The sequence below is a fragment of the Phyllobates terribilis genome, unplaced genomic scaffold, assembly GCF_046119375.1.
Source record: "Phyllobates terribilis strain yellow unplaced genomic scaffold, ASM4611937v1 Scaffold_2__4_contigs__length_985480577, whole genome shotgun sequence".
Taxonomy (NCBI): domain Eukaryota; kingdom Metazoa; phylum Chordata; class Amphibia; order Anura; family Dendrobatidae; genus Phyllobates; species Phyllobates terribilis.
The window spans coordinates 83,390,249-83,403,766 of NW_027362762.1; the positions used below are offsets into that span (position 1 = coordinate 83,390,249).

A 13,518-nucleotide genomic window follows, 5' to 3' on the forward strand; every position below is an offset into this window, starting at 1 on the left:
TTTTAAAGTCTACTTTACATATCCTCTTGTTTTGTTTATTTGCTTTTGTTTTGTCTTTTATCTTTGTAATTGTGGGTGCAATTTGGGGTTTCCTGATGTTTTCGCCCAAATGCATACATTTTGACTTTTTAAAAAGGTTCAAAATTTGTGTAGATATGCTCCAGTCCCATCTTTTGGAGTAATTTTTATGCACAACTGAATTTTATACTAGTGAAACCTGCGACTTTTGAATTGGGTTCTAAGTTTATCATAAAGGACATATGAACAGGGGTTGTTCACCTCTGACGACTTTATTAATAATAATTTTTTTTTTATGCATGTATTTGCGGCTGAAATTAGTTTTTGCAATTCGGTTTCATTAAACCTCCCTCATTTCGCTTTTACAAGCACTTTATTTCCCTGCACATTTCACCGACCAAGTTGACTTTTATCATAAATCTGCTGAGAGAAGTTCAGGAAAAAAAAAGTTACAATAGTTGGACCTTTAGAAAGAGCTCACTGACAGATTCAAAGTTAGCTCGTTATGCAGCCAGCAATAGACAGTACAGCACAGCAGCTATAGAAGGCCAAAGGTGCAATGATTTTAATGAATACTAAGATACAAAATTTTTTAGACTAAAATATATGCATTTAAGTTGGCAAAAAGTCACCAAAGGTGGACAATTAATATATATATTATGGTCCTGTACAACCCCTTTAAATGTTATCATTCCTGATTTTTCAATTCCATCATAGGCACCAATAACCAAAAGTGCTCGATTTTTCATGACAGACACAAACTGTGACCAACAGGCTGATTACCATGGTGTCCATCCAGAATTTTTTTTTTTTTTATGACCAATGAAACAAAATCTGTGATGATGGCTACAATTCAGATGTGAACAGAGTTTTATATAGCGAAGGCTGACCCGAATTCCATCCCATTGTTTGCACATAAGGGGCTTCATTTATTAAAAAGTTGTAACAGGAAGACTAGGTCTGTTATCCATAGCAACCAGTCCCAGCTCCGCTTTCATTTTACCACAGCCGTTTAAGAAATGAAAGCTGAGCCCTGATTGGTTGCTATGGGCGACAAGGCCACTTGTGTTCTAGTCCGTTTTGATTAGTGAGGCCTATGAATTAAAAAAAAAAAAAAAAGCAAATAATAAGAATTTATGAAAAATGTTTCATAGCAACCAATCACTGCACAGATTTCATTTTATATTCTGTTCTTAGGCTGCGTGCCCACTATGCGTTTTTCAAGCGTTTTTGCCGCGGAATTTCCACAGCGAAAATGCTTAAAAAACGCTTGGTAATACGTGCCCCATGGTCCCCAATGATAATCCGGATGTGATGTGCACATGCTGCGGGAATTTCCACTGCGGATTATCATTGCGGAAAAATCTGTAGCATGTCCATTATTTTTGCGGACACGCAGCGTAATCGCCGCCATTGACTTGCATTGAAACACATAACATCCGTATGTATACATATATACATGTGGATGTTATGTGGTTCAATGTGGGGATGGTACCCGGGTCTGGAGAAGAGGAGACTCTCCTCTAGAGCCGGGTACCATAGTACCTGTAGTTAAAAATAAGAATTTAAAATAAAAAATAAAGATTATACTTACCTTCCAATGGCCCCCGGTCTCCTCAGCGATGCGTCCGGTGTGTTGGGCGGCTTGCGGTGGTCTAAAAAGACCTGCGGTGATGTCATTTAGTCATGTGACTAATATTTATATCTTTTCGTGCCAAAACCATTACCATGTATACACATGTATTAACATTTGAAGGGGTTCTCCATCTTTTAGGGACAATTATTATTATTATTTTTTTTGTAATTGGGTTTCATTATAAAATTTGCACCATTAGATTCGATGCAACGCAGTGACTGAATGGGGTCAGCGAGCGCGTTCAGACTGTACAATGGGAGAATTTCAAAATTTTTTTTTTTTTTCTCAGCTCCTTTCAGCTGCTTTATGACCACGGACCACATCATCTTTGCAAACAAAGAGCCTGTAAAAGCCAAATGGTGCATAGTTTTTAATGAAGCCCAATTGCAAAAATATTTTTTTTAGCCCCAAATATATATATTTAGGAAAAAAATGGTGAATTTTCATTGTGCCTTCCATATTGAAATCCATAAAAAAAAAATCCTACAATTAAATAAATAATAAAAAAAAAAAAACACACGTCCCCTGTTGGGTGTCGGCAGTGGAAACTGTGCAGATGAATAACTGCTTCTTCGATATTTGCGGTTTCCCAGGCACCAGATTAGGGGTTGCAGGTGTCTCGCGTGCAGGTAGATGATTAATGCACTGTCTACCGCTGCTATATACTGTACTTGTGCTCTCAAGAAATTGGCTGAGTCTTTAATTTTCTACATCTGACCTGATTTTCCCTAGGTACGATGACTACGATTATGGAGAAGTTAATCAGTTACTTGAGAGAAGCCTTAAGGTTTACATTAAAACTGTGACCTGTTACCCTGAGCGAGCCACCATGCGTATGTACGACGGGTACTGGCGCCAGTTCAAGCACTCTGAAAAGGTGAGATTACTGAACAAAAAAATTGTTCAGCTGTAGTATAAAACATCAGAAAGTTATCAAGGTGGTCCTTCTGAAGGTGGTCCTTCTGAAGGTGGTCCTTTTGCAGGAGGTCCTTCATAAGGAAAACCTCGGTAACTTTCTGATGTTTTATACTACAGCTGAACAATTTTTTTTTAATTTCTTTTGGGGTCCGTTACATCAACTCTGCCAAAAATTTTAGTTCTGATCAAATCGAATCCTCAAGAATTAAAAGTGCCTTGAAAGAACATTTATTATGAACTGAGGTTTCTCCCGACCCCATAGCATAATAGACGAAGGGGAGGGAAGGGACTCTTGGCCCGTTCGTCTGGACAATACTTTGGATCTTCTGGCCTACAGATCTTCAGGCGCTGATTTGGCATCAAGTGGGCAACTTGAGCGCGATGTACAGTATTGACACGTGTCTCCGAACCACGTGAGGCCTAGTCAGCAGAATAAGATCTCCAGATCCAGGCCAGAAGATCCAAGAAGACGACCAGACCACTGGGCAGCACAGGCAAAGTACACTCTTATTTTTTCAAATCCTTCTGGCCCCCAAAAGAATTAGGCAAATTATATCACAAAAAAATAAAATTATAAATTTCTGGCTAAGTAGCTCACCTCCAGAAAAAAAAAAGAATTTTCTCTCATATCAGTCAAACCAGACTCAGAGGAGAAGAAAAAAAAATCAAATATGCACAAATCTGGATAAGCCAGAAACTAATTTTTTATGCCTACTTGCAGTCACCACTAGAGGGAGCTATCTGTATACAAATTTATAACTGTTGTAAACTCCTAAACTCCCCCTAGTGGAGGCTGCAGGTCTCACATGCCTATATTGATGTGTTATTTCAACCTTGCAGCCATTACTTAATGTCCTCTTTTCTCTTTTTTTATTTAAGGTCCATGTCAACCTGCTCCTCATGGAAGCCCGTATGCAGGCGGAACTTCTATACGCCCTACGTGCTATAACCCGTCACCTGACCTGAGGTCTTGCATGTAATCGCCAACATGCAACGCAACTTCACCTATCCGTTCAATAAGAGCGCCCGCCTGTCATGTAGCAACAAACGTATATATGCATTTCTAGTGTCCATGCTGGCCAAAAACGTGGCAGTAATGTGCAATGAATGGCCTGTGTTTCTTCTTTTTTTTTTTTCTTTCTTTCTACAATGCTCTATCTAATGTTAGCAAGATGGCACTACTATGAAGTTTTTTTTGTTGTTTTTTTTAAATAGATATACTTTACAGCAGGAACTAATTCGCACTGCTTTCTCTGAGAATTTTCTTTAGACACAGGATTCAGTTTTTTTTAATTTTTTTTTTTTATGTACAGACATACATTGTATATGTATAACCAATCCTGGTTTGCCTTGTTCCAGTTACGTGTAGTGCTTGGTTTTATATAAGAGACGAAAAAGAAATGAAAAATCTAAAAAAAAAAAAAAAAAAAAAACCACAGGAAAATAAGCTGTACTGTCTAATTCATAGAATATATAAGCTTTTTAACCATTATGTTGACAAGAACTAAGTTAAAAAGCAGAATGTGTGCCATAAAAGATGTAGTTCTGTACATACCGGTGTTACTTCATAGCTCCGCAGCTTCCATATCCATGTAGTCTCTGTTCAGACGTGGCCGTTATGTCACCAACTATGGCACAAATACTTTTTACTGAATGTGGATAGTAGCTGACGGCTTAATAAAAAAAATGTGAAAAGTATCCTTTTCTCTTACGGAATATCCCGTAGCATCCTACTGAAGTGCAAAACTCCTCTATATAGATGATTTCTAGATATTGCAGAGAGTACTTTTTATCACTTTCCGTAGCCGCAAGACTCTCTTAACAGTTTATGGTCCTTTTTTTTTTTGTTTGTTTGTTTTTTTAATTATTTTTTTTATTTTGACTCCACAGTATACACAGAATACATGCATAAGCTAATTGGAGGGGTGTGAGTCAGTGGTGGGCAATGGATGGGTGGTCTTGACTCTCATACAGAACCCCTGACTATGATAATATAGTTGTGATATAACCAAAGTAGTCAATTTATGTAGTGCCTATGTCTTTGACCGAAAAGTCATTGCTCATCAGAGGAGGTAAATTCCTTTTTAGCTGTAGGATAATCATGGGCTACGTAAACTTCATTTTGTTCCAGGGTGGGCAAAATCCTTCTGATGGTCCCAAGTTTGACCAACAGATGATCTACGGAGTCGCAGACGTTAGTCTTTGGTCTGATTCATGTACGATCAGTGGTTAATTCTCATCCCTGACCTATATGACTGAGCTAGGCAGCTGTGTTAGACATGAACATCAATGGTCTCTTCTCTGACCCAGTTACTGGGTATGATCAGTGGTCTCTTTTTTTTTTTTTTTTTTGACAGATGTGCAACTAATGCCCTTTCTTGACCAATGCATGACTGGCAGGTACTATGTTAGACCAATACATGACTGTCACGGCTTTGTCTAACCCAGTCATTACCATCAATGGTCCCTTTACTGACCCATAACTCGCCTTACTGATGAATTACTGGGACCGCTGACTTGTATCAGATATGACCTTAAGTGGTCCCTATTTTACCAAACTAGGAAACACTGATGGTCTCTTGCCTACACCATACAAAACTGGTGAAAACTATGTCTAAAAGTCTCTGGTCTGACCCATACATGGTGGTTACCTCCTTGCCTAATGCATTGATGACTCAGTGGTCAACTTTGTAACTATCTAAGCAGTCTCAGAAGTTTCTTGCCTGACCATAGTCTCAGATCATCGCATGTCTTATCTAAACCAAACCTGGCATGACTATCAGTGGTCTCTTTCCTGACACAGCCATAACTAATGGTCCTTTGCTTGACTTATAGACATCTAATGTTCTTTCTTGACCAAGGTATGACTGACCGTCTCATGCCGTACCCATACATGGCTGTCACTGTTTTACCCAGGCATAGCCATCAATGGTCCCTTAACTAAACCAGATAAGACTCAGAGGTCTTCTAACAGGACCCATTCATGACTAATTCTCCTTCTAAAAAATGCATGACTGACAGTCTGATTCATACCATGACCTTAAGTAGTAAAATTTCAAGGTACAAACTAGGAATGGCTGAAAGCCCTTGGTCTGAGCCATCCATGGTGGTTACCTCTTGCCTAACCGAGGTATGCCTTGGTGGTCTCCTTTCTAACTGCCTAGGCATGGCCAGAGATTTTTTTTTTTGTCAGACAGATAAACAATATGTGTGTCTGACCATTGTATGTCTTTTCTAGCCCAGACTTGACTGCTTGCATCTTGTATGACTGTCAATGGCCTCTTTTCTGAAACGGCCTGACCATTATTGGTCTCTTTTGGATATGACATGACCATCAATGGTCTCTTTTTATTGACTGAAGCACAATTGAAGCTCATTCATGGCCCAGACATGATTGATTTGTCTCTTTTCTGACTCTTTTTGTTAACCTAGTCATGCTCTTCCGTGGTCTTTTTCTGACCAGGACATATTGGTGTTGTCCTTTAGAAAACTGGTTTTGCCCATCACTGACAGCTCATCCATTTTTTACATGGCTTGCCCTTATAGTGCATTTTCCTGAGCAGCCAGTCACTTGCTTTCTTAAGACTGTGGGTGAAGTGAGTGCCACATATTGTGCCATATAAGTAGACCCAGAGTTGCTAGCACAGGTTTATAAAGAGTCGTGTAAACTGAATTTACTGCAACTTTTAAAAAAAAAAAAACTATATACAAAAGTGCTACTGTACCATTTACAGATATATTTGTAAAAAAAAAAAGCTATTTTATGTATATGATATAACTCTGATATAGGAAATAACAGGGGAAGGCATTTTCCAGCACACACCAGACTTCCTGTCCAGCGAGCCAGACGCTGTGTTGTCAGGGAATGCAGGAAACAACTGTTTGCACTCCGGTCACATATAGTCATGGCAAGTGTGATGATATTTTTGTGAAAAAATAGTTTATATAGCTTTTTTTTTTATGGGGTTGTTAGATTTGACATTCGGTATTGATGTGTAGCCATATCAATCCGTGTGAACGTATATTAGGCTTTTATGCTTTAAGGTGCACCTGTCAGATACACACAGTGTACCCCTCTATTACGTGTGCCAAGCCAATCTATATTCATCAGATCCTATAACAATCATAACGCTGGCATTCTGCCAATCATCTATCTAGGTAGGTGGGGGACATCAGTGTGCCAACATTGCTGCTGTATATTGAATTTAGGTTGCATCAGTTAGGATTGGTCCGGCTCACATGATATATTAATACACTGTGAAAGGTTTCCTCTAAATTAGTTTTTCCCGGTATATAGTTTTACCATTGGTGGAGAGACACAGATTCAGGAACACAGCACTAAATAGTACCTGAAGTACCGAGATCCCTCTATTAAAAAAAACTTGCAATGTTAAAAATTTGCATTACACCAGCATTGTAGGTGGTCTGTAGTTTGAATTTTGGGGTGCAAGCTGTTAAAAACTTTATGGAGGTTAATAATTTTAAAGGGGTATCTCATTTGGGGAAGACCCATCTAAGTTTGCACAAGATCATTCATCCATTAAGACGCATGGCTCGAGATCGAGCTGAAGGCTGGTAATAATAAATAATATGTCATTTAGAAAACCTATTTTCTAATACCCTTCTAGAGGGTCCTAAGCTAATAAAGTCTATAGAGTCTTGCTAGAGGACCCACATTGTCTATACATTACACAGACGGCCTTTTTGGTACCATGCAATACTTAATTTGCCCTGCGGAGGTGCTGCAGGGAAATTGAACACTTTCTGCTGTGTTTCTAGGTAATCAGAACAGCCTCTGATCAGCTTTCTAACAAAATGGGATAACCGACCTTTTAAACACAAGTGTTCATAAGCGCAAAATGGTGCCAGCGCAGCGGATACGGCTCATAATACATCCACAGCTGTTCCTTAAGAGGCGGAATATGGCACGGACCTCTCTCTGCTCATGTTATACCATCAGGAACCCATAGTCTTGCCAACAAGCAATAAAAATTATAACAAAACTGCTGTTCTTGTGAACCATTGCCCATGCAATAGTGCCCACCATGGTGCCAACTGCCCTTTTTTTTTTATATAGTTAAAGTATTATATCACTTCCCCACCTCAGTGAAAAAATGTATTTTTTTATTTTTTGTTGTTTAAATACATTTTGTAACTATGTAGCTGCCTCATATGATAAAAGGGTGTTGGGTAAGGAAAAGCTGACCAAAAAGAAAATAAAGTTTTGCACATACTTACAGCGCCCCCCTTCCTCTTCCTATACAAGAGCCGCGGGGGCGCCAGTCGTACTTGATTGATATATTTTGTATGTTATTTTTTTTTCTTTTCTTTTCAATGTATAAGATGTTTACTCCAGATTCTTTTACATTCATTCATCCGTGTGCTAATGATGGCTCCAAGCTGTGATATCTCGTATGCAATGTTAATAGTGAACAAAGGTAGAGTGCAATATTCCCCCCCCGAAGGAGACCACCTGGCCCCCTCCTATAAAGCTGAAGTGTCCTTTCGTAATATCGACAGGTGGCGATATAGAAAATTATTTTATGGTTTCATTCAGCCATAAAAAAATAAATGTAAAAAATGGAGGTTTAAAAAAAAATAATGCAAGCGCCAATGTCTTCGATTATGAGCCTCGCCAAAATGTATCTTTAGTAGGAAACCAAAACCTGAGATCTTAGATTACTGGGACTGGATTGCCGCTATTATGGCTTTTTTACAAGACCCTTCCATATCCCGGTGGTCCTAAAGAGACAGCAGCCGTGGGGTTTTTGATAGAACCAGTGGCGTAACTTAGACGTTTCTGGGTCCTAATGTAAAATCTCCACCAGGTCACCTACCTATGATGAGTCTTGGTTAGTATGAGTCTTCTCCTATGGGCTAAAGAGACCATTTGGGGGTCCTAGGGCCCGGATGCACCCACTATAATTACACCTCTGGAGAGGACCAAGCCTTCGCTACTTAGACTAGCATGGGCTAATGGGGCATTGATCGCCTCTTTAAATAGGTTTCCAACTATTTCAAGTGATTGCATATTGCTAAAATTACCTCTGACAACTTTTTGCTTTTAATAGAAAAAATCTGTACTACAATAAAGGGTTTGTCCAGGATAAAAAAGTTTTTCTTCCAAAAACAGCACTGGTTTTATGTGGTATTACAGCTCATCACATTCACTTCAATAAGCTGAACTGCAATACCAGATGCAACCCATGGACAGGAGTGGCGCTATCTCTGTAAGGAAGCTACCATTTTTTTTAAAAAATGTTATTTTAGTCAATCCCTTTAAGATATGACCTGTTTATCCTAAAAGTTTGGTGGGATCAAAACCAGATGCAAGTGCCGATTTCAGGTGCCATCAAAGAATCCAATATAGTTTAGAAAATTGGACATGGGAAGTTAAAACTTAAAAGGGTTAGATGTAGGCGAGTTGAGGACTATGTGTGTGGCTCCATTAAAACAACCAAGATGTGAAATGCACTGTAGGGATGGAACCCGATTTGTAACTCCTACAGTAAAAGTGCCACAAAAACTGTGTGTGAATGAGGCTCGAGAGTCATTTTCGTTCTAGAATGTTTCAGTGTTGTGTAGTCCCACAATGTGACAGTGGGGGGGGGGGGGGGGGGGGCAAAAACAGGTAGGGTTTGTAAAAAAAAAAAAAAACATTAGATGCAGTAATAAGTGGTTGCTTGAGACTAGAAAAATAAAGGTCTTGTTTTTTTTATCCATAAAAAGCACCACTGTTGTTCGTGGGCTGCAACTGGTATTGCAATGGAGCTCAGATTTTTTTTTTTAATTTTTTTTTTTTTCAAAAAAGGCTCTTGTTTTTCCAACTTTACCCCCCTGTATAGAGTGACTTGCTGAGCAGAGACCTCAGACTGCCCACCAAGGCTTGTTTATTAAAATGTGGCAGGCAGATTATGGGCTGTAGTCCTTACCAGCTAATCAAACGTTCTACATCCAATAATTTGCTATACATTGCAGCATATCATCGCCATGTTGGTAAATGAGCCCCAGTGGATGACATTTTATCATTTTGCTTTTGAAACTTTATATTATCGTGTCATTTGACTGATTTTTAGCAGTAATTCGATTACTGTATTTCATTGTATCCAACAGAGCGAGAGTCTGTATTTTATGTAAATAAAGAGAATTTTGCAGAACTGGAAGAGTTTCTCTGTAATCATTTTGTTTGCTTGAGCTAAATATTCTGAACCTGAAAAGAAAATGGTTGCAATAGATGGATCTGTCAGGTCTCCTATCTGAGGGTAGAATAGGTTAGAGGAGGAGATACTGAGCTTGGGGATATACAACTTTTGAGATTTGATTCAGTATATTTTTGTTAAAAACTGTCAAGACTCATGGCAAAAGCCTGCGAGTCCTGCTTCCCTCGCCCACTTCTAGAGAGAGCATGCGAGTCCTGCTTCCCCTGCCCAGTTGGAGAGAGAGCCTGTGAGTCCTGCTTCCCCTGCCCACTGACGGAGGAAGCCTGCGAGTCCTTCTCCCGCCCACTTATAGAGGAAGCCTGTGAGTCTTGCTTCGCCCGCCCACTTTTATATAGACAGCCTGCGAGTCCTGTTTTCTCCCCCTACATATAGCAAGAAAGATTGTGAGTCCTGCTTTCTTCCACTTATAGAGAAAGCCAGACTCGCTCTCTTTCTGCTTCCATATCCAGTTTTGCAGAATGTCTGCTACCCTCAGCCACAGTGATTGAAATTTCCTCTTTTCTATAAACCTATTTATCGTGTGGTTATACCCCACCTCACCAGCACCTCAATCACCTCGCAGAGTGCACGCCAATATTTGTACAATCATATTATATAGCACTGTGTACTTACAGTAGCATAACTAGAGTCTGATGGGTCCCCGGTGAAAGATTTGGACTGGGCCGCCTTCTCCCTATCCTGAGTGTGTATATACAGTTAAGCAAGTTGAAGATGAAATTATCTCTAAAAGGTCTAAAGATAAAGATAAATATTTGCTTTGTATTTTAGGTAAAAAAAAAAAAATAACATTTTTAAAATTACAAAAAGGAAAATGGGCCGATGCAAAAGTCTGGACATTCTTGGAGATTTGTGTGCTCAGATAACTTTGACCAAGGTTTCAGACCTTAATTAGCCTGCTGGGTTATGGCTTGTTCACTATCATCGTTAGGAAAGGCCAGGTAATATAGGTTTCCCAGCTTTATAAAAACCCAGCCTCCTCTAACCTTGTGCCAAAAATCAGCAGCCATGCGTTCTTCTAACCAGCTGCCTAGCACTCAGAAAATATAGGCCCACAAAGCAGAAGCTATAAGAAGATAAAGTGTTTTCAAGTTGCCCTTTCCTCAGTTCGAAATGTAATTAAAAAATGGCAGTTACCAGGAACAGTGGAGGTCAAGATAAGGTCTGGAAGACCAAGCAACATTTTAGTGAGCTGCTTGTAGGATTGCTGGAGAGGTAAATCAGAACCCCCGCTTGACTGCAAAACACCTTCAGAAAGATTTAGCAGACTCTGGAGTTGTGTTATATTGTTTAACAGTTCAGGGACACCTGAACAAATATGGCCTTCATGGAAGAGTCATCAGAAGAAAACCTCTCCTGCGTCCTCACCATAAAATTCAGCTTTAGAAGAAGGCAATAGAACATCTAAACAAGCCTGATGCATTTTTGAAACCAGTCCTGTGGACCGACGAGGTTAAAATAGAACTCTTTAGCATAATGATCAAAGGTACAAGTGCTTCTCACTAAATTAGAATATCATTAAAAAGGTCATTTATTTCAGTTCTTCAATACAAAAAGTGAAACTCTCATAGAGTCATTACAAACCGTGATCTATTTCAAGTGTTTATTTGTGTTAATGTTGATAATTTTGGTTTACAGCCAATGAAAACAAAAGTCATCTCAGTAAATTAGAATAATTAAAAAAAAACACCTGCAAAGGCTTCCGAAGCGTTTAAAAAGGTCCCTTAGTCTGTTTCAGTAGGCTCCACAATCATGGGGACGACTGCTGACTTGACAGATGTCCAGAAGGCAGTCATTGACACACTCCACAAGGAGGATAAGCCACAAAAGGTCATTGCTAAAGAAGCTGGCTGTTCAGAGAGTGCTGTATCCAAGTATATTAACCCCTTAAAGACCCTGGGATTTTCCATTTTTCATTTTTGTTTTTTGCTCCCCTTGTTCCCAGAGCCATAGCATTTTTATTTTTTGGTCAATATGGCCACGTGAGGGCTTATTTTTTGTGGGATGAGTTGTACTTTTGAACGACATTACTGGTTTTACCTTATCGTGTACGGGAAAAAGTTCCAAGTGCGGTGAAATTGCAAAAAAAGTGCAATACCACATGTGTTTTTTTTTTTATTTCATTTACCACGTTCACTGGATGCTAAAACTGACCTGCCATTATTATTCTCCAGGTCATTACGAGTTCGTAGACAACAAACATGTATAGGTTCTTTTTTATTTAAGTGGTGAAAAAAAATCCAAAGTTTGCTAAAAAAAAAAGCGCCATTTTCCAAGACCCGGAGTGTCTCTATTTTTCGGGATCTGGGGCCGGGTGAGGGCTTATTTTTGCGCGCCAAGCTGAAGTTTTTATTGATACTATTTTGGGGTAGATCCGATATTTTGATCTCCCGTTATTGCATTTTATTGCAATGTTGCGGCAACCAAAAAATGTAATTCTGGCATTTAGAATCTTTTTTCTCGTTACGCCATTTACCGTTCGGATTAATTTTTTTTTTATATTGATAGATCGGGCGATTCTGAACTCGGCGATACCAAATGTGTATGTGTTTTTTTTAAATTTTATTTTGAATGGGGCAAAAGGGGGGTGATTTAAACTTTTTATATATTTTTTTTATATTTTTAAAAACTTTTTTTTTTTCACTTTTTGCTTGCTTCTATATTCTCCATAGGAGACTAGAAGCAGCCACTGTCTGATCGCCTCTGCTACATAGCAGTGATGAGCAGATCACCTGTATGTAGCAGAAATGCTCCTGTGCTATGAGTGCCAACCACTACGTGGCGCTCATAGCGATCATCACATGACAACCACTGGGGTCTGCTGCAGACCCAGGGTTGTCATGCTCACCCATCAGTGACCCGCGATCACGTGACGGGGTCACCGATGGGAGGGGTAAGTGATGCGCTTCCGACGCGGCGCTGTTAAATGCCGCTGTCAGAGATTGACAGTGGCATTTAACATGTTAACAGCCACGGGTGGATCGCGATTCCACCCGCGGCTGTTGTGGGCATAAATCAGCTGACATGTGCCCGGTTCAGTGCGGGCTCAGCGCCGGAGCCCTCACTGAACCGGGGGTGATGGCCAGGTGCGTACTATTACACCCCAGGCTTTAAAGGGGTTAATGGAAAGTTGAGTGGAAGGAAAAGGTGTGGTAGAAGAAAGTGCACAAGCAACCAGGATAACCGCAGCCTTGAATGGATTGTTAAGAAAAGGCCATTCAAAAATTTGATTGAGATTCACAAGAAGTGGACTGCTGCTGAAGTCATTGCTTCAAGACCCACCACACACAGACTTATCCAGGACATGGGCTACAAGTGTCACATTCCTTGTGTCGAGCCCCTCATGACCAATAGACAACGCCAGAAGCATCTTACCTGGGCCAAGGAGAAAAAGACCTGGACTGTTGCTCAGTTGTCCAACGTGTTGTTTTCAGATGAAAGTAAATTTTGCTTTTCATGTGGAAATCAAGGTCCTAGAGTCTGGAGGAAGAGTGGAGAGGCCACAATCCAAGCTGCTTGAGGTCTAGTGTGAAGTTTCCACAATCAGTGATGGTTTGGGGAGCCATGTCACCTGCTGGTGTAGGTCCACTGTGTTTTATCAAGACCAAAGTCAGCGCAGCCGTCTACCAGGACATTTTAGAGCACTTCATGCTTCCCTCTGCCGACAAGCTTTTTGGAGATGGAAATGTCATTCTCAAGCAGGACTTGGCCCCTGTCCACACTGCCAAA

At 40.0% G+C, this 13,518-nt stretch overlaps 1 protein-coding gene across 2 annotated transcripts in view; it reads left to right on the plus strand.

Annotated features, from left to right (window-relative positions):
- SESN3 (sestrin 3) overlaps nucleotides 1-9,395 on the plus strand; it is an 82,623-nt gene extending 73,228 nt beyond the window's left edge. For both annotated transcript variants that reach the window (XM_073662168.1, XM_073662169.1), the window contains 2 exons: nucleotides 2,387-2,531; nucleotides 3,452-9,395. In XM_073662168.1, coding sequence (XP_073518269.1) covers nucleotides 2,387-2,531; nucleotides 3,452-3,538 — 232 coding nt within the window. In that variant the 3' untranslated portion in view covers nucleotides 3,539-9,395. The remainder of the gene's footprint in view (nucleotides 1-2,386; nucleotides 2,532-3,451) is intronic.
- The last annotated feature ends 4,123 nt before the right edge of the window (nucleotides 9,396-13,518 follow it).